The sequence below is a fragment of the Notolepis coatsorum genome (genome assembly GCF_963971535.1).
Source record: "Notolepis coatsorum genome assembly, chromosome: 17".
In the NCBI taxonomy this organism is placed as follows: domain Eukaryota; kingdom Metazoa; phylum Chordata; class Actinopteri; order Aulopiformes; family Paralepididae; genus Notolepis; species Notolepis coatsorum.
In genome coordinates this window covers 34392313-34414195 of record NC_140181.1, presented here as the reverse complement: position 1 = coordinate 34414195, position 21883 = coordinate 34392313, and the positions used below count along the sequence as shown (strand labels likewise).

Below are 21883 nucleotides of genomic sequence, written 5' to 3'. Positions count from 1 at the left end.
CTGGACCTACAAAAGGCCTTCGACACTGTCAATCACTCCATTCTGATTGACAAGCTAAAAGCAATTGGTTTTGATAGTCTATCAGTGAGCTGGATGCAATCCTACCTGGAGGGGAGAGAACAGATGGTGGAGGTAAACGGTACCCTATCCCCCCCCTCCCAGCGAGCTGTGGTGTTCCACAAGGAAGCATACTAGGATCACTACTGTTCCTAATTTATGCAAATGACATGTCGTCAGCTTGTGACTGCAACTTTTTTTTTCAGCTAGTTAGATAGTAAATTATATTGACCTATTTGTTTACACTGCTTGTGTTGTTTTTACTACCTGTACCACCCCCCCCCCTTCCCCCATGCTGCTATGATGCCTGAATTTCCCCAAGGGGATCAATAAAGGAATATCTTATCTTATCTTATCTTATCGTACTGTTCGCGGACGACTCAGCCCTGCTGGTCTCTGACAAGAACAAGTTACAGGTTGAAAAAACCCTCAGCTCGGAACTCGGCAGAATCTGCACCTGGCTCGCTGATAACAAACTATCATTACACCTGGGTAAAACAGAGTCCATTCTCTTTGGATCAAATAACAAACTCAGCAAGGCCAACAGCTTCTCTGTTACAGTCGGTGACAATATTGCCACAAGGAAAGATGAAATTACCTACCAGGGTTCCATCCTAGAGGCAAATCTTTCCTGTGACAAAATGGCAAACAATGTAATAAAAAAAGTCAACCAACGAACAAGATTCTTGTACCGGATCTCCTGTCTGGTAAACAAGAATACATTGAAGACTCTAACAGGAGCACTCATTCAAGGGTACTACGACTATGCTTACACCTCATGGTACCAAAGCACCTCAAAGGTGCTAAAAACAAGACTACAAACATCTCAAAACTAACTGGTCAGACTACTGCTTGACCTTACTCCTAAAACCCACCTAACCCCTGCCCATTTTGACAACCTAGGTTGGCTTAGAGTAGACGACAGAGTACAGCAACTTGCAATGGGCCTGGTCTACAAGATACACTACACCACTAAGATACCCATGTACATGTCGAAATACTTCCCAAAGGTCAGTGAATTCCACGACCACAACACCAGAGGGAGTTCCACAAATCATGTTCAACCCAGATTCAGCTCAAACAAGGGACTAAACACGTTTTGCAATTATGCCACAACAATGTGGAATGCCCTACCCACAGCCGTAAAATAATGTGAATCCCTACCCTCCTTCAAAACCACTCTCAAAGAGCACCTACGGGTGGCTGCAATTAGAAACTGGCCCCGGTAAATGTCCAAACCTGCTGCCCCATTTGGACAGCATTGGCCTGATCTGTGTCCCATGTCACGGAGGCCCTCTTTTTCCTATTTAGTAGGTGTTTAATGTCCTTATTAACCTATTAAGCTGTAGCCCTTATAAGGGGACTCTGCTTTTTTTCTTTTCATAAATCGATCAATAGAGACCGTATTAGATCCCCACGTCGGGTATCATTGGAAAGGCAGACTCATTGGCTAAAACCCCGGGAGTCATGTACGTGTCGTGTACTTTGCAGTGTACTTTGGCGCACGCCTCACATATCGGCATGTAACTCGAGAACTGCTGAACGGATTTTGTCGCCTGAAACGGCAATCGACAGGCAACAAATAGGGCTTTAATTCTCTATATATAAATTCTATATATATATTGTATTAAAAGAAATGCACACCTGAGCCGCTAGAGGTCGGCAAAGTGGCGCGTCACGAATCGTCCTAAAGAGGGCCCACATGTGGATGTTAAGAGGTTAATGTTGTGTTTCTTTTTCAAATGTAGCAAAGAGTAAAGATCATAACCCTATCAAAACAGCAGTCAAAGTGTATATTTAAATTTTTACCGATGTTTTTAAGATTTACAGAAAATATGAATCAGACAAATGCTAATTATATCTCTTTTATCGTAAAACCGTGAGGAAATGACTAAATCCAGATTTAACGCCAAGTATCGATATTTTATTATTTATTAAAAAAGAAATGATAAAAAAAAAATTATAATTTTTTTTTGTATAAGGAAGTTGCATTGTTCATTTCAATACCTTTAATAGTACAGTAGTCCACACACGCACACATGTGCATTCAGTTAAGTTGGAATATGACTGTAATACAAACAGTTCAGTTTGTCAGGTACATGCAACACAGATTACATGTGTTTACTTTACATGTGTTTACATGTGTCTGCTTGAAAAAATTCTGCAATAAAAATTATTGAAGTGAGATGAACAGACTGAACTTTATTTTATTAGATAAAACATGTTGACAAAGTTTTACTTTGCAGTTGAAAAAAGGTAATAAATCGCAATATTAATATCGCAATACTCAGCATATCGCAATATATTTAGTACCGCAATACTATCGTATCGTGACTACTCAAGTATCGTGATAGTATCGTATCGTGAGGCCTCTGGTGATTCCCACCCCTAGAATGGATGTTCTCCTACACAGAGAGTTGGACAATGTTTCAGTCATCCTATTTCGTTTTCACATATTGAATAAATAATCTCAGTTAGAGACCCAAATTAGCTTTATGTTCTAACATTGATAGGTCTGAACCAGAAGTAAAACCTCATTTGGGTGTGTAACAGTCGACCCTGCCGCAGTGCCGCATGCCACCAAAGTGGCCTTTTATGTGTGTGTGTGTGTGTGTGTGTGTGTGTGTGTGTGTGTGTGTGTGTGTGTGTGTGTGTGTGTGTGTGTGTGTGTGTGTGTGTGTGTGTGTGTGTGTGTGTGTGTGTGTGTGTGTGTGTGTGTGTGTGTGTGTGTGTGTGTGTGTGTGTGTGTGTGTGTGTGTGTGTGTGTGTGTGTGTGTGTGTGAGTGAGGATGGCTGATTTAACCTGTGCATACTGATTACTTCAATGTGCAACAGGTACGCAGCCACATCTGCTCCCAGGTCGGATTAGCTTGACCCAGGGCAGGTGTGGCTGCTTAACCCAGCCATTCCCACACCATAGGGTGTAAGAGCCCCATTCATTGTCTATGCAGCAGCCCCAGATTCAACATCACTGGTTGGAGGTTCTCTCTCTCTGATTTCTAGGTTTAGGACAGAGTGGTGCATGTTGGCTGAACTGTCCTGGGGCACAGGAAGAACATACTGACTGAACTGTCCTGGGGCACAGGAAGAACATACTGACTGAACTGTCCTGGGGCACAGGAAGAACATACTAACTGAACTATCCTGGGGCACAGGAAGAACATACTGACTGAACTGTCCTGGGGCACAGGAATAATACGGACTGAACTGTCCTGGGGCACAGGAAGAACATACTGACTGAACTGTCCTGGGGCACAGGAAGAACATACTGACTGAACTGTCCTGGGGCACAGGAAGAACATACTGACTGAACTGTCCTGGGGTACAGGAAGAACATACTGACTGAGCTGTCCTGGGGCACAGGAAGAACATACTGACTGAGCTGTCCTGGGGCACAGGAAGAACATACTGACTGAGCTGTCCTGGGGCACAGGAAGAACAGACTGACTGAACTGTCCTGGGGCACAGGAAGAACATACTGACTGAGCTGTCCTGGGGCACAGGAAGAACATACTGACTGAACTGTCCTGGGGCACAGGAAGAACATACTGACTGAGCTGTCCTGGGGCACAGGAAGAACATACTGACTGAGCTGTCCTGGGGCACAGGAAGAACATACTGACTGAGCTGTCCTGGGGCACAGGAAGAACATACTGACTGAACTCCAGGGAGTCCAGGTAATATAAAAGTGTACATCTGGATGAACAGAGAGCACTCCAGGTAATATAAGGGGATTTTAGGATCAGAGTTGTTTTACCTGCAGCCTCGTAGGGAATATCATGGTCAGGCCATGCAGTATACTGATACTGAAACAGAGAACGAGATTCCTAGAGAGAGAGAGAGGGCGAGAGAGAGAGATAACATGGAGATAAGATGAGATAGATGGGAAAATTCAGGCAGTAAAACAACATGGGGGAGGGGGAAGGGGAGGTATAGGTATGGACAGGGTAATAGAAGAAAGACATAAATATAGGCAATATAATTAACTCTGAATATAAACCTTTTTGAAAATCGGTTAAACAATTTGAATCTGAATATTTACTATGAGTAAGAGTAAACAGTATACACAAGGTGCAGTATACACAAGGTACTCTAACTGGCATGATGTCGTACGTTGTAGTCTGTGCAGGTTTTATAGTCAGACACACTTAGTGGTCAGACATTCCCAGTGTTAATTTCGTCAGCTATTTTTTTATTTTAGTCTTAGTCATGTGTCAAATGCTCTTTTTCGTTTTCATCATATTTAGTCACCTTTATCTATTCTTCGTTTAGTCAAGTTTTAGTCAACTACAGGTCTGAGCATTTTAGTCTTAGGGCGGGATCAATCAATCAATCACAGCAGTCTTTTTCGTTTTAGGCTCGATTGAGTAATAATAACATGAATTATTCTAAAAGTAATAATTATTTTGTCTCGTCTTAAAATGAAGAGATTTCGGCAAGATTTTATTTTGTAAACTATATTTTGTGTCGTCGTTTGTAGTCAACGACATTGCATAAATTATTTAGTCACGTTAGTGTCACATGATCTACATTAACGATGACGTCTCGTCTCGTTGTCGTAAGTGGAAAAAGCTTTGTTGACGACCATATTTAGTCATTATTTTCGTTGACTAAATGAACACTGGACATTCCTAATAGTTCTTGAGTTCTGCAGCCATAAGTTATCTAGCTGCTGGCAGTAGACCATGTAGTCCATCTTGCAGATCAAATGTGACCCAGTCCAGCATTTCGTGCTTCATGTCGGAAAATCTGATTGCGAGAACATTTATTATATGTTTTTTTTCTTTTCATATTATCACAGTTTGAATGTTTAAGAACATATTTACTGCAACATCTACAGTAACAGTTATAGTATCTCTAAATAGTACTCTCTGGTTCCAAAAGAAATGTTACAATCAATAAAATCATCAAACAAAGTCAAACATATCTTTTGGAACGTTGAAACATAAACACAAAAGGAGAATATAAATGGTCAGACTATCTCTCTACTGTCAGAGCTGGCAGTTACCACAGTCTAGGCCTAACCCTAACCCTTACAAGGTACAGGCTCAGTGACCACGGTCTAACCCTAACCCTCACCTGGGCCCTCATTTATCAATAATGCGTAAGTGTTCTATTTTCGTTCCTAAGCACGGAATTTAGAATGTCTCTACGCACAGAAAAATCGGGATTTATCAACCATGCGTGCACAGGTCGTACGCACACTCCATGTTGATAAATACCAATGTTCTTACCGTCTATGCTCGTGCATGATTGTAAGCATTTGCATACTGAACCGCCCCTAATTAACCATATAGGTAATGAAACACCCCCATGGAATGTAGAATAATGGACTAAGCGGACTTGAAACTTCACTGAGAGCGAGTCCTCCGTGATCAATCTTGCTCTCAGGGAAGTTTCAACGGAGGTCATCTATTCTAACCAACAAATTGAAGCTAGAAAGCATTTCGTTGTGACCAATCTTATTTGGAAACATGACACAGCTTTTTATTTTAAACAATATTTAATCGCATTTGGAGGTGGGTGTTCTGCGTCTGCCCGTGCCAAACAAGCAGGCCAACTGCGCTCTAAAGGGCTCTTGTTCATGTGTGAGCCTGTTATAATTGCACTCCTGTTGGGTCGTTCGCTGGGTTGGTCAGAGTCATTAACTATGGCTTCAGTGGATAACCCCGATCACCTGCATTTAAGCAATATTTTAATTACAGATACCCCAGTAATAACATTACAATTTAATTCAATACAATGCGTGCCTTCCTCCCGGTCACCAGCAACGACATGTATCAGCCAAATGCGCATTGCAACATTGACTGAGTGGAATCCCTTTCTATTCACATAACTGAATTTGTGATGGAGCTTTGACAGCTACATGGGTGGTACAGTAACAGTCTATTGCTCGATCCATCTCCAATATCACGATGGACCGTGCCGTTGGCCAAATACCCGAGGGTGGAGAGGACTTGAATGTGCATGGGGATGGCATTTCTGCGTTTTGTTCCACCCTCCAATTTGGGTCCCAAATTGCGGTATAAATCAAGGAGAATGTGTCTCGGGTAGCGGACTCTAGTTAATATTATGTTCTCTCTGCAAATAGACTGCCCTATCTCTGAAAACAGCTCCCCGCTGGAGCGCAGTCAGCGCACCCCGTAGTATTCCGATAACGCTATAAACCATGCTGCATTCATTCGGAAAGAAAGACCTATTCCAAATGCTATTTATAGGGTTTGACAATAATTACACTACTGTCGCTATTTTACAATTAACTATAATGAATTACGGGTCATAAAGAACACGTCAGTGTTGAAACTAATGCATGAAAGTCTGTCTCATGTTGCAGTCTTCATATTCTACCGCTTGGTGACATATACGCACGGTCTGAGCTGTGCATAGATATACGCACAATCTCAAGCACACGTTCATTTTGATGAATCCCACACATTGCATTGAAATGATCGTACGCATGGTTTACGCACATATCTGTGCGTTTGCAGCGTTGATAAATAAGGGCCCAGGTACAGACTCAATGACCACAGTCTACAGACAGACATAGAAAACATGGTTACCAAGAGACCAAAGAACAATAGATCTCATTCACTAATATTCTCGTAAGTTTCCTCGTAAATAACCTCATAAGAAGTTTGTAAGAGGAAACCTACGATAGTCCTCCGGATTCCTCCGGAACGTGTGGAGAGGTGCTCTTAACCCATTGAATCCAGGAATCACATTTGTGTGTATATGCAGGCTATATAATGCATTATTAGCAGGCGTTTCAGGTCTAAATGGGTTAAGTGTCCAAAATGATCACAACTGAATGAAGAACGTCACTCATTCTTAAACTGAAAGCGCATTCTCGTACACCTGAATTTGCATACAGAAACGCCACATCAGCTCCTTATAAGGGCATGAAGGACCGTGTGCAAACAGATTCAACAGCTCCTTATACCGGAAGTGAGAGGCTCAGCATTGCACCTGGGCTGTGCTGAGCCCCGTATTCAACAGGTAGCGTGGAAGCGATTTGCGACTGATCAAAATGAGATTAGATTAGATTCAAATGTATTGTCATTATACAGCACAAGTACAACACAACATACAACGTACGTTAGTGCGTCGTTGCTAATAAACTATAGATTTATAATATATATTATTAAATATATAGCCTACATGAAAGGAATGGGGTGTGCTGAGAGCAGAATGTAGATGTGTCCATTCTATTCCACTATAGCTATATCCACGCGATTTAATTTAGTTCTTATTTATTTATTTATTCATTAGTCATTTGCAGGGTTTGTAGACATCACAATGCCTTGTTGAGGCATGACTATGTAAAACGTAATTTTTAATGATACAAATATTGTTGTATTTATTATTATTATAATTATTTAATTCCGAGGATGTCTGTAGAATCGATGTGAACGCAATCACCAACTATTTCTCCCAAATTAAGTCGCTAAGAATACGGGCACACACCAGTCTGTCCGACTTACGACTGCTTTTCCTCGCTCGTAAATCCTGCTCTTAGCTACGAGAGGGAACCGTTCCAGAATGCCAAAATCAGCCCAAAAAGCTCGTAAGTGGAGATACGATGAAATTTGCTCGTAACTTTTCTCGTAAGTCCGTTCGTGAATGAGGACCATTGTGCTGTACGACAGTGCACCTTAGGTGAGGTTGAGAATGAGGCTCCTATTGTGGAAAAATTTAAAGAACATATTGTATTATAATACTAATTTGCAGTTGGAGTCAACCTTTTTATTCATTATTATTACTATTATTATTATTATTATTATTATTATTATTATTATTATTATCATCATCATTATCATTATCATTATTATTATATTTTGTTTTATTTTAATTAAGAAACCATTAAACCTATGTTTTGTTTTGGCATGGTAATTCTACATTGTAATATGTTTTTTATTTTTATTTATCCTTTATTTATCCAGGAATGTCCCATTGAGATACAAGAGTCCTGACCAACACGGCACACAACAAGTTTCAACATAAAACAGGGCATTAAACAAAAAACATACAATTCAAATATAAATACAGAAGGACATTTGTTCAGTGGCAAGGAGCATAATCAGATCAGCAATAGCATCAGGTAAAACAGTTACATGTTTCATAAAGGGCTAATCGTAGCATACCTTTAAAAGCATTCACAGTAGGAAGTGCCTCTAGACAAAGTTTGTTGTCTACTAAATGTTGTAAACTGATTTGGCAACACTGTTAATCGTTTGACATTCATGTCAATAAAGCACCTTTGAATTGAAAAGAGAGAGAGAGAGGGAGATAAAGATATCATATAATATCATATCATATTCATATCATATGAGCAGCTGAGGAAGGACTCACCTGTTGGAATGAGACAGAGAGCAACCGCACCACCACCATTTCATTAGGAAACAGCTCTCCCTGCTGGAGACAGATGGTTTTGATTGATTGATTGATTGATTGAAAACTTTATTAACAGAATGGGTACAATACAGTACAGCTCAATACACACAATTGTTAAGGGGATGCAGACCAGAGAAAGACTTTCGTCTTGTTTACATCAGGGTCCCCCATTTTAAATTCATCAGGACATATATGACATACATGACATACAGATAGACAGTACTGCTACATCTATACATTTATGACATACATGGTAACAACATCCTTACAGATCCTCACCACAATAACACTCATCCTGTACAAGTTGTGATGGGAGTAGTAATAGATTACATGTAACTAAGACAGTAACCCGTCTATATCATCTCTGTTTGTCACATTAGGAGTAGTAATAGATTACGTGTAACTAAGAGAGTAACCTGTCTATCATCTCTGTTTGTCACATTAGGAGTAGTAATAGATTACGTGTAACTAAGAGAGTAACCTGTCTATCATCTCTGTTTGTCACATTAGGAGTAGTAATAGATTACGTGTAACTAAGAGAGTAACCTGTCTATCATCTCTGTTTGTCACATTAGAGTAGTAATAGATTACATGTGACAATGTATTGGCATTGGCTTCTTAAAATAGTGAACTGTCCCTTTAAGTGCTGAGGCTGTGATGTTCTTACATTATAGACAGAGAATGGTCCAAACGAGGAACTCTGCTTATTAGGAGGCCAGTAACACTCACACTTCCTCTGTTAGGAGAGAGAGAGAGAGAGAGAGAGAGAGAGAGAGAGAGAGAGAGAGAGAGAGAGAGAGAGAGAGAGAGAGAGAGAGAGAGAGAGAGAGAGAGAGAGAGAGAGAGAGAGAGAGAGAGAGAGAGAGCGAGAGAGAGAGAGAGAGAGATGAGTGGTTCCTGCAATGATGTGGCAGGCACATTGAAGTGTCCGACAGTTGCATGAACGTATGAATGACATTAGTAAATAGATTGTCAATACAGACAGTGAAGCATGTAGGAGTTGAATCTGTCCATCCAGTAGAGTTAGAAGAGAGATAGGAGACAGAGGGATGAAAGATAGAGGAGAATGATAGGAGAGTGGGAGGAGAGATATGAGAGAGATATGAGAATGAGAGAGAGCAGATGGTTTTATTAGCAGGAATTTAGAAGCATTTAAACATTTTATTTAAATGTTCCCCATGTTCTCTTTGAGCAGAGACAGAGAGGAAGAGAGAGAGAGAGACAGAGAGGAAAGGAGACAGAGAGGAAGAGAGAGAGAGGGAGAGAGAGACAGAGAGGAAGAGAGAAGAGAGAGAGAGAGGGAGAGACAGAGAGGAAGAGAGATGGAGAGAGAGACAGAGGAAGAGAGAGAGAGAGGAAGAGAGAGAGACAGAGAGGAAGAGAGAGAGAGAGGAAGAGAGAGAGAGGGAGATTTACCTTCCCCATCTCTACAACTCTACAGACCATAACCACCACCTGAAACATAGAATATATGGATCATTCAGATTATTTTCTCCGTACAACTAGTTTTATGATCTGGTCATAATATTGATCCATTCTGATCAGAATGTATTCAGTTGGCATCATATTGATCCATTCTGATCAGAATGTCTTCAGCACCAGAAGCAACCAGGGATCCATACGTGAACACATGGGTAGATAATAAATAGTAACAGATACATGTTTTTATTCTCTAGTTGATTGACAGCTCTTGATACAAGGACCAACACTAGACAACAGGTAAATATCAGTTTTTAAATTGTATTTGATGCATTGTTGTTTACCATGACACCATTACTCCCAGATCATTCATATTGTTGTTTACCATGACACCATTACTCCCAGATCATTCATATTGTTGTTTACCATGACATCACAGATCGTTTACCATGACACCATACTCCCAGCTCATTCATATTGTCGTTTACCATGACATCATACTCCCAGATAATTCATATTGTCGTTTACCATGACATCATACTCCCAGCTCATTCATATTGTCGTTTACCATGACATCATACTCCCAGATCATTCATATTGTTGTTTACCATGACATCATACTCCCAGATCATTCATATTGTTGTTTACCATGACACCATACTCCGAGATCATTCATATTGTTGTTTACCTTGACATCATACTCCCAGATCATTCATATTGTTGTTTACCTTGACATCATACTCCCAGATCATTCATATTGTTGTTTACCTTGACATCATACTCCGAGATCATTCATATTGTTGTTTACCTTGACATCATACTCCCAGATCATTCATATTGTTGTTTACCTTGACATCATACTCCCAGATCATTCATATTGTTGTTTACCTTGACATCATACTCCCAGATCATTCATATTGTTGTTTACCATGACATCATACTCCGAGATCATTCATATTGTTGTTTACCTTGACATCATACTCCCAGATCATTCATATTGTTGTTTACCATGACATCATACTCCCAGATCATTCATATTGTTGTTTACCATGACATCATACTCCGAGATCATTCATATTGTTGTTTACCTTGACATCATACTCCCAGATCATTCATATTGTTGTTTACCTTGACATCATACTCCCAGATCATTCTCCAGAAGTCTAAAAGTGTGCTGCTCAGAGGACCCTGGGTGGCGATATATACCCTGCTGTTTGTTGCCCCCTGGAGGAATTATAGAATTATTAATCAAATCAAATCAAATCAAATTTATTTGTAAGGCCCGACAACACACGTTAATGTCCCCATGGGCCGGACACGTCTTCTTTAAACAAGTCAAGAAGAAACATCACAATAAGTCAAGAACAAAACAAGAACACCATAAGGTCCAACAAATTTAAAATAAATGCAAAATAAATGAATATTACAGCTTTCAATTAGAAAGGTGGGCTTAGTAGAGCGCAAATCTCCACCAGGCGGCAGTCAGACAGTTCAATGTGCCTGCCACATCATTGCAGGAATCTCTCTCTCCCCCTCTATCTCTAACACAAAATATACAAAATCTATACTTTCAGTATGGAATAATATACACATTTCTGACTTGAGTTATGACTGGATTACATCGAGACTGACAAGAAGTATACTCATATTGAATAAATAATATTATATTATTGTTCCTCCCCATATTTTATTGTCTCTTTTATAAATAAGAAATGTAATCATTTAATTTCACGGCGTATATGAAGCCTAGTTTATTCACTCTGTCCATGGAAACAATGATGGACACAGCCATAAGTGTATGGTTTCCTTACACAGAAAACATAGTCTGTTTACTTTCCTGATAACTACATCACTGAACGACTCATGTTCAGACAAGATTCATATTTTTGTTATTTGTGATACTATGTGTACATGTTCTTTACAAAATTATTTCAAACTAATAGCAAATTATTTGGTTATGGAGGTCAGTCTTTGTTACAGTAACAAGGCACTTGAGAGCTGTTCTGCAGGCTGTGTGACGTACAGCTCTAGAGACACAAAGGCTTATGTTCTAATAGAGAGATGTGCAGCAGTAAACATGTCTCTATGTGTGTGTGTGTGTGTGTGTGTGTGTGTGTGTGTGTGTGTGTGTGTGTGTGTGTGTGTGTGTGTGTGTGTGTGTGTGTGTGTGTGTGTGTGCACGTGTGTGCACGAGCGTGTGTGAAAGTAAGTGTGAGTGTGTGTGTGTGTGTGTATGAGTGAGTGGGTAGTATCTTCCTGTTTTGACTTTCCATTGGTCATAGGAATGAAGCTTCTCAGAAAATGAATGAAAAACATCCATTTCTAGGGTGATTTTGGCATTCTCGAACGGTACCTTCTCAGGGATTCACTCGTAGCTAAGAGCAGGATTTACGAGCGAGGAAAGGCAGTCGTAAGTCGGACAGACTGGTGTGCGCCGGTGTTCTTAAAATGGCTTCATTTGGGAGAAATAGTTGGTGATTGCGTACACGTCGAGTCTACAGACATCCTCAGAATTAAATAATTATAATAATAATAAATACGACAATATTTGTATCATTATAGTCATGCCTCAGCGAGGCATCGTGATGTCCAAAAATAAATAAAAAAAAACAACACAAACACTGTAAATGACAGTGAATAATAAATAAATAAATAAGAACTAAACTCAATCGCGCGGATATAGCTATAGTGGAATAGAATGGACACATCTACATTCTGCTCTCAACACACCCCCTTCCTTTCATGTAAGCTATATATTTAATCATATATATTATAAATCTATAGTTTATTAGCAACGATGCACTAACGTATTGTACTTGTGCTGTATAATGACAATACATTTATAATTTATAAATAAAATACTATTTTCACGGGGGTCAGCACAACCGAGGTCAATGCTTAGCCTCTCCCTTTCATTATACGCAGTGTTGAATCAGTTTGCACACAACCCTTGCATGCCCTATAAAGGAGCTGGCGGGCCGTTTCTGTATGCGAATTAAGGTGTAGGAGAACGAGAACACGCTTTCAGTTTAAGAATGAGTGACGTTCTTCATTCAGCTGTGATAATTTTGGCCATTTACAAGCACAGCGTTCAGGTATCCGGAAACAAAGAAATTTACGAGAATGTTAGTGAATGAGGTCCAATGTACCATAGCATTAGATTAGATTAAGATTATGATTAAGATTCAACTGGACTTTGAAGAAGTATTTATTCATTGCACACATAGACAATGTTGCAGTGACACACACATGCAATGGGCGGCACACACAGATACACAATGAAATGTTCCTCTCTGCATTTGACCCATCCCATCGTCCTTCCCCCCCAAGGGCAGCCGGGAGCAGACATGCGCTGCGGCGTGGGGCCCAGGGACGTTGGAACTTTAAATCAGCAGGGGGTTCAGCCTTTCTGAGATTTTTTTTTTCAGAACGCCTTTAACATGATTTCCAATGTCCTTTTAAATGAAAATTACATGAGAGGGAGTGAGACGTATATTGTTCAGAACGGCTTTGAAATAGCCTACTATATGTGAATTCTAATGTCTTTTTTAAATCAAAATGACAACGTGGCAGGGAGGTGAGTGAGAGGAACGTTCTTTGTTTAGAATGGCTTTGAAATAAGTTATTTCGAATTTGTTTTATTTAGACTTTTCAAGCCTACATTAGCTACATTTTCAAGAACTGTATGCTAGGCTAAGGCTATTGTCAGCGATTGACTAAAGATAAACACAGTCAACATTGGGCATATTAGAAGCCAGTTGAAGAAATTAAAACAAACATCACTTCTCATAACACTCATAACAATTCATTCACACGCTCGCTCGGCGCTCTCTTTTGCATTTTGTAGGCTATTTGGTTTTCGTATTATGTTTCACTCTGATGAAATAAAGCCTTAATTAAGCTTAGTAGCCTATACAACCATGAACCAACAGTCTCATGCATGACCGAAAGTGGACCTTCGCTCAGGTGCACGTGTAATGAACTCTTTCATCAGAGTGGAATCATCAATGTCATCCAAAATGTCATGGTGAACATTCATTATTGCTACGTGGGTGAGTCTCTCTATTTACATGCGCGGTTGTTCAAATGTGTTAGAAATAATCCATGACCAATTTTCCTCTCTTTACCGGTCGTCGCACCGAAATGCATTTTGCAATAAAACGTGCACGTTAAACAAATGCCATGTGTTTTGGACGTCAGTCGCTTCTTCTGTAGTCTATACCCAATTCAACAGATCCGAGGGTGCAGCCCTCTCTATACTGTGGCACGCCGTCTGTCAGCATCTCTGGCCGCGTTCCAAAACATCACAGATTCTCCACATCTCTACACGAACATCTCTCCCTATTACATTTTTTTTTAACTGCTTTCAAGAGGAGATGACGCAACCTGTTCTAACGCCACGGGCGACCCGTTTAAGATCGCTGTGAAGATTAAGATCGCTGTGAAGGTGGAACGGGCTTCCGTTGTGCACTTGCAACCTCCCTAGTCTATATAATGTCTAGTATGTCTCCGCCCACATGTCACTTTACTGTTATGATAACATAACGATCATTCCGTATGATTGTGTACAGTGTAATAATGGTGAAGTGCTTTGAGCAGGAGAAACTTATAACTTATAATGTTACAGTATATAAAAAGACCGTTTTGTGCAGTAACTGAAGCTGCCGCACCCCCCCTTCCAACGTCTCTAGTGGGGCCGTGCCCGGGGACCTATCAAATTACCCAGTCTGTCTTCGTCAGGGACGCGACAGCGTTAGCGATCTGTTCTACATGTTTTTCCATTGGGTTTATCTTATCGGGAGGGGAAACCCTTGCGAGCACGGGGAGAACATGCAAACTTCAAACAGAAAGGCCCTGGAGATACCCCACCTGGGTACCTGGCAACGGGAAAACCTGGTCCCCAAGCGGGACTTGAACCCAGGACCTTCTAGCTGTGAGGTGACAGTGCCGTGCCGCACGTACCTGTGTGTGTGTGTATGCATGTACATGTACCTAGCATACACCTAGCATGTACCCAGTATGTACCCAGTATGCTTGTCTTTATGGTGTGGGAGGAAACCAGAGACTGTCCTGAAGGTCTTTACAGACAGTAAGCGACTGCCAACGTAATTCATATTCAATGAATTTCTACCTGAATGAAGCTGGCGTTGATGTAGTCAGAATCACCTTCACCTGTCAGGAGAGACAACTGGACACGACTCTGATCATCTGCGCGCACACACAGACACAGACACACACACACACACACACACACACACACACACACACACACACACACACACACACACACACACACACACACACACACACACACACACACACACACACACACACATGTCTTCATCACTTGCGGGGACATTCCATATTGATTCACAGTACCTTTGAGACATATTGGCATAATGAACAAACATGCTGTTGTTTATCAGCTTGATCTGACTTTCACTGAGGAAAAACCAAAACATGCATATCATGATTATAAGCACCATAAGACATTATCTAATGGGAGTTAATCTCCATAAAGAGTCTTAAGTGGTCATTCATGATATGATTTAGTATTTCCTGCTAACAAGGCAGACACCAATGCCTGTAATGGGATTGTATGGGAGTACAGTGGACTCTCCATGCAGTGTGTGTATATGTGTGTATGTGTGTGTGTGTGTGTGTGTGTGTGTGTGTGTGTGTGTGTGTGTGTGTGTGTGTGTGTGTGTGTGTGTGTGTGTGTGTGTGTGTGTGTATATATGATAATGATATGATACATTTATTTATATTGCGCCCCTCAACCAATAGTTACATCGGCCCGGGGCGCATCCCGGGAAAGAAACAAACAAAAAAGACAGGAACAATACAAAAACAGAAAAAAATACATGCAGACAGACAGCCATAATACACCACACATACTACAATACAAAAACTAGCTCACGGATTGTTTATGGCGAAAAGGTAGGTTTTGAGCATGGCCTTAAAGGTCCGTAGAGTGCCTGCAGATTTCAAGTTGAGTGGGAGCTTGTTCCAGAGGGTCGGTGCTGCGACTGCGAAAGCCCGGTTTCCCTTCGTCACCAGTCTTGTGTGGGGGATTTTTAGGCAGATTTGGTTGTTTGATTGGAGGGATCTGGAGCTGGTTGATTGGACCAGGAGTTCTTTTATGTAGGCTGGGGCGAGACCGTTTATGGCTTTGTATGTGAACATGAGGATTTTGAAATGTATTCGTTGTTTTACCTGGAGCCAGTGTATGGATACAAGGACTGGGGAGATGTGTATATATGTTTGTGTGTGTGTGTGTGTGTGTGTGTGTGTGTGTGTGTGTGTGTGTGTGTGTGTGTGTGTGTGTGTGTGTGTGTGTGTGTGTGTGTGTGTGTGTGTGTGTGTGTGTGTGTGTGTGTGTGTGTGTGTGTGTGTGTGTGTGTGTGTGAATGTGAATGTGTATGTGTGTTTATATGTGTGTGTGTGTGTGTGTGTGTGTGAGAGTATATATAAATGTGTGTGTATATATGTACAGTATATGTGTTATATATATTATATATATAATATATATGTGTATACTGTATGTGTGTATACTGTATGTGTATGTATATGCGTGTATGTGTGTATACTGTATACGTGTGTATACTGTATGTGTGTGTATGTGTGTGCGTGTATATATATAATAATGCACTGTAATTCTAAGAGCACTGCTCTGTTGTAATTCAAAATTGAACAATTTTATCACACTTTTTACTTCTTACTGATGCACTGCTCTGTTGTATGTTAAATACCATGTTGTATGTCCGTTCTATTTTATAATTTTTAGACTATTTTTAAACCGAATAATTGTAAAAAAAAATAAAATTATTTGTATTACTGAATGAAACTGTACAGAGAACCTATTGGGATGCTAGATCCTAATGTGAAACACTGTGATTTACCTTACCTTGTTACCTCTCTATCTTTTTTATGCTCGCTTATGCCTGTATTTTTTACTGTTGTGAAGCACTTTGAACTGCAACTTCTGTATGAAAAGTGCTATACAAATAAAGTTATTATTATTATTATTATTATTATTATTATTATTATTATTATTATTATTATTATTATTATTATTATTATTATTATTATTATTATTATTATTATTATTATTATTATTATTATTATTATTATTATTATTATTATTATTATTATTATTATTATTATTATTTATTATTATATGCAGTATGTGTGTATATATGTGTGCCTGAACGACTACACACCTGTGGCACTCACCCCCATCGTCGCAAAATGCTTTGAGAGACTGGTCATGAAACACATAAAAGCCTCCATACCGCCATCATTAGACCACAACCAGTTTTCCTACCGGAAGAACAGGTCAACAGAGGATGCTATTGCCATTGTTTTACACACTCTGCTGGAACATCTAGAACACAGGCACACATATGGGAGACTCCTTTTTGTTGACTTTAGTTCAGCCTTCAATACTATTCTACCCAACAAGCTTCACAGTAAACTACACAAACTCGGACTGAACACCACACTATGCAATTGGATCTTGGACTTTCTTAGAAATCGCACACAACATGTTAGAATTGGCAAGCACACATCCCCCACCCTGCCCATTAGCACCGGGGCCCCTCAGGGGTGTGTACTCAGCCCACTTCTCTATACACTTTTCACCCACGACTGTTGTTCCTCCTCTCCATCTAACCTCATAGTCAAATTTGCAGACGACACAAGGAAGGAAATGAAACGATGAGACCTCATACAGGAGGGAGGTCGAGCGACTAGTGGAGTGGTGCGATGGTCATAACCTTGCTCTCAACCCCACGAAGACCAAGGAAATTATCATCGATTTCCGCAGGACTGGTGACCTCAGCCACTCGCCACTCCTCATTGGAAGTGAGGAGGTGGAGAGGGTTTCAAAATGTAAGTTTCTGGGTGTGACTGTCTGATGACCTGTCCTGGGGGATCAACATCACCTCTGCTGTGGGGAAAGCACAGCAACGCCTCTTCTATCTGCGGAAGCTTAAATGGGCTAAACTCCCACAGGGACTGATGGCCAACTTCTACCACTGCGCAGTAGAGAGTGTGCTCACGTACAGACTACTGGTGTGGTTCTCCAGCTGCACCAGGGCAGAGAAGGAGGCCCTCCACAGAGTGGTGAAGGCTGCGAGGAGGATCACTGGAGCTAGCCTCCCAGATATCTCCACAGTATTCACCTCCCGCTGCCTACGTCGTATGAATAACATCGTACAGGACCAGTACCACCCAGCACACAATCTTTTTCAACTGCTGCCCTCTGGTCGAAGGTATAGATTCATCCAGTCCAGAACTAGCAGACTGACCAACAGCCTCTATCCACGGGCTGTCAGGCTGCTCAACGATCAACATCAACTTGTGGCCCCGCACCCCCCCCCCCTCGCACCCCCCATCCCCAACCCCCGGTGACATAACTCCCACTTATACATTACAACAATAACTGTGAACCGGACTTGCATTGCTGCACTATACACTATTCCATTCATTGCAAGCCAACGCCCCCCCCCCTCCCCCCCCCTCCATCCATTAACCCAACTGGACTGTCACTATTTATATGCACTAGCACTATTGCACTTGGGACATTGATGTTATATTATTATTATTGAGGACATTGGGACATTGATTGATATTATATTATTATTATTATTATTATTATTGACATTATTATTTTGCACATGCTATATTCAGTATGTTTGTATGCCAGTGGTGATGCTCCAAACTCAATTTCGTTGTACCAACAATGACAATAAAGATTCTATTCTATTCTACTGTATATGTGTGTATACTGTGTGTATATGTGTGTGTGTGTCTGTATACTGTTTGTTTGTGTGTGTATACTGTATATGTGTGTATACTGTATACTGTATATACTGTATGTGTGTGTATACTGTATGTGTGTGTATACTGTAGGGCTGACCCCTATTAATCGATTAGTCGACTAATCGGTCGAAAGGAGCCGTAGTCGACTGGCCAACCTCTTAGGCTGCGGTTACACCTTAGTTTCGTTTTCAGATGAGTTTCGCTTTTACAGGTCGCAACGTAGCGGTAGCTGAGTGAGACATACGTTTTGCAACCTAAGTACAGTGATGTAGTACACTGCCAAAGCAGTAGGTGGCAGTAGGTGGCGAACATGAAGGCAATTTTCAACCAATCAAAACTTGAATGTGCCAATACACTTCCTGCAAAGAAAATGTCAACAAGGCGCCGCCATCTTTAAATGCCTATTTACCCAATGCAGCACTTATTTTTCAGCAAAGTGTAATAAAAGTGCAATAAACTAAACGGATACATTCACTGTGTGTTCTGCCTCTCATTTGTTGATGAAACAAAACTAACATCAACACAAGTGACCACCAAGAGCGGATAGTTTAGTCTCAAAAAGGATCGGCAATGTTGTTAGCTACATTGTTAGCTACATGCTAACGTGAAATGGAATATGCCAGTATAACAGTATAGTATTGTGGTTAGAAGTTAACGCTAGCTCACGTTAACCAGCCAGCACCAAACTGATGATATCGGGAGCTATCAGTAGCTAGATAACATTAGAGACAACGCCGTGTGTATTAAACAAAGGTGAATAGATGACTGGGCCATTTTGTTTAATGCTTGTTAAGATTGAAAGAGGAGCTTGAGCTAACAGGGTCTGATAGCTAACGCTAGCTCACGTTAGCCAGCGGCAGTGCTCATGCAATCGGTAATGCTAGCAGAATGAATGGATGTAAACTTTATTTAACATATTGCATAATGGGTACAATACAATACGGCTCAATACAAACAATTGTTAAGGGAATGCAGACTGTTGTAGCTTGGACTGGGGTCCTTATAACAATAACTTGACAACACATGGTAGCTGCAGCTATTTGGGACAGCTCTGTTGTCACCGGAAGGGCACGCAGATGGTATCTACTGCGCATGGGCGTTGAGCAACAACGGCTCCACGCAGATTACACGACATGTTGTTGGCGAGTTTTTGGCGCTATTCCAAAACGGAAACACAATTTAGCGTTTTCAGTAGGGCCACAACGTTTCCGGCAAAAACGGCATTTCTATGTAATAGAAACAGCAAACGTATTCAAAACGTATAAAAACGAGAACAAAAACACTGTGTGTAACAAGGGCCTTAGTCGAATATAAAAAAAAATAAAAATAAAAATTATATAATTTTTTCCAAAAAAAAGAGGCCTAGAAGCGTGACTAACGCTAATGGAACGCATACCAGAGGCTAACTGCCTACGAAAACAGGCACAGAGGCACTGAAAGATCTAATGAACACACTAGACTAGACAAATATCAAGATGTATCCATCAGTGGACCAATTGCATGCTTTTGCAGAGGACAAGAAGCCTTCAGTCGACTCCTTCAGACATTAAGCACCCCCACAGCCCAAATGGAATGATAAAAAAAATTTAAATAATTTTTTTTTAAATATTTTACTTTTTATTTTTTTTATTTTTTTAAGTCGACCAATAGTCGACTAACGGCAAATTTTGGCCAATCCTAGTCGACCATCCAAATCCTTAGTCGGGGACAGCCCTAGTATACTGTATGTGTGTATACTGTATATGTGTGTGTATATACTGTATGTGTGTGTATACTGTACATACTAGGGGTGTAACGGTACACAAAAACCATGGTTCGGTACGTACCTCGGTTTTGAAGTCACGGTACGGTACGGGTTTTCGGTACAGTGGGGGAAAGTTTGGCTTGCCATGTTCCACTCAGGGGTGATGTAGTGTGCAGTAACTAATTGTACTTGTAGGGCTGTCAACGAATATTCTATATTGAAATTAATAATCGAAATAATAAAAAACAGCCCCCAGTGGGTGGTCGTTAGTAGTTAACATACCGTTGTATTTGTTCGGTACACACTGACACGGTTCGGTACGGATACGTGTACCTTTACACCCCTACTGCATACGTGTGTGTATACTGTATGTGTGTATAGTGTGTGTGTGTGTGTGTGTATACTGTATGTGTGTATACTGTATATGTGGGTGTGTATCAGTGGAGGTTTCTCTATGACAACACGTGAAACACAAATTCACTCATAATTCATAATTATTATTAATTTACATATACATATATATATATATATATATATATATATATATATTTTTTTTTTTTATTATTATTATTATTATTTTTATTATAAATGTTTTCCTCTGTAAAAGAAATGCCAGTGAATTTTTTTTTTCTTTCAAAAATGGCCAAAATTGACAGCTCTGAGCTCAGGCCTGCACTGCACTACTGCAGTAATGGCTGCAGTGAAACCTGTTGCAGAATTCTGCACGGGTTGACCCGGGATTAAATAAATAATAAATAATAGCCAATCAAAATAGGCTATTAACGTCATCTAAGCACGGTCCGTGCATTTAAACTCTTGCCATTGAATGGGGGATTGAATGATTGACAGCCTTGAAATCCAATCAGAGAATGTGGCAACTCTGCTGCTCTGCAGCTAGACGGAGGTTGAATGATTGACAGCCTTGAGATACAATCAGAGAATAGTTTCTACTCAGCGGCTCTGCAGCTTTGTTTACAAAATCATTTTATCTCAGTTTAAGAAGCTAACTTGTTGGAGCTAACGTAGCTAAAGGGCTACCACCGCAGCTACCAGGCCCAGGGTGGAGTGTTTTGTTATTGTTCATGAACTTATTGTGCATCGTTTGATGATATATATATATTTTTTTATCTCAGTTGTTGTAAAACAAAAGCCTGCAGTGCTTAGCCTGGACGCTAACGCTAACGTTAGCCAGCCGAAGTGTAGTAGTTCTAACTTCACTCGGGAGACAAAAGCCAAACATCAATTTGATGCAACAAGCTGGCTCGCGATGCACATGGCTATTGTTTACATTTTCCATGGGATTAATGCACACGGCTCGAGTCGGACTCGTCACATGGAGAAGCTGCACTATTCAACGAAAGATGAGATCGATCAAGATACCGTCTTTATGGGTAAGTGTCTTCTTGGCTTTAGAATGTCAGTTTGTGTAACGTTACTGTAACCGAA

The 21883-nt window shown here is 40.5% G+C and overlaps 1 protein-coding gene across 1 annotated transcript in view; it reads right to left on the bottom strand.

The window, feature by feature from the left end:
- Window positions 1-21883, bottom strand: part of LOC311244000 (tyrosine-protein phosphatase non-receptor type 18-like) — a gene marked incomplete at its 5' end in the record, with an annotated part of 69159 nt that overhangs the window by 40894 nt on the left and 6382 nt on the right. The window contains 6 exons of the mRNA XM_084333409.1: window positions 3815-3884; window positions 8407-8469; window positions 9116-9184; window positions 9865-9903; window positions 10996-11091; window positions 14999-15075. Of these exons, the coding sequence (XP_084189535.1) occupies window positions 3815-3884; window positions 8407-8469; window positions 9116-9184; window positions 9865-9903; window positions 10996-11091; window positions 14999-15075 (414 nt within the window). The remainder of the gene's footprint in view (window positions 1-3814; window positions 3885-8406; window positions 8470-9115; window positions 9185-9864; window positions 9904-10995; window positions 11092-14998; window positions 15076-21883) is intronic.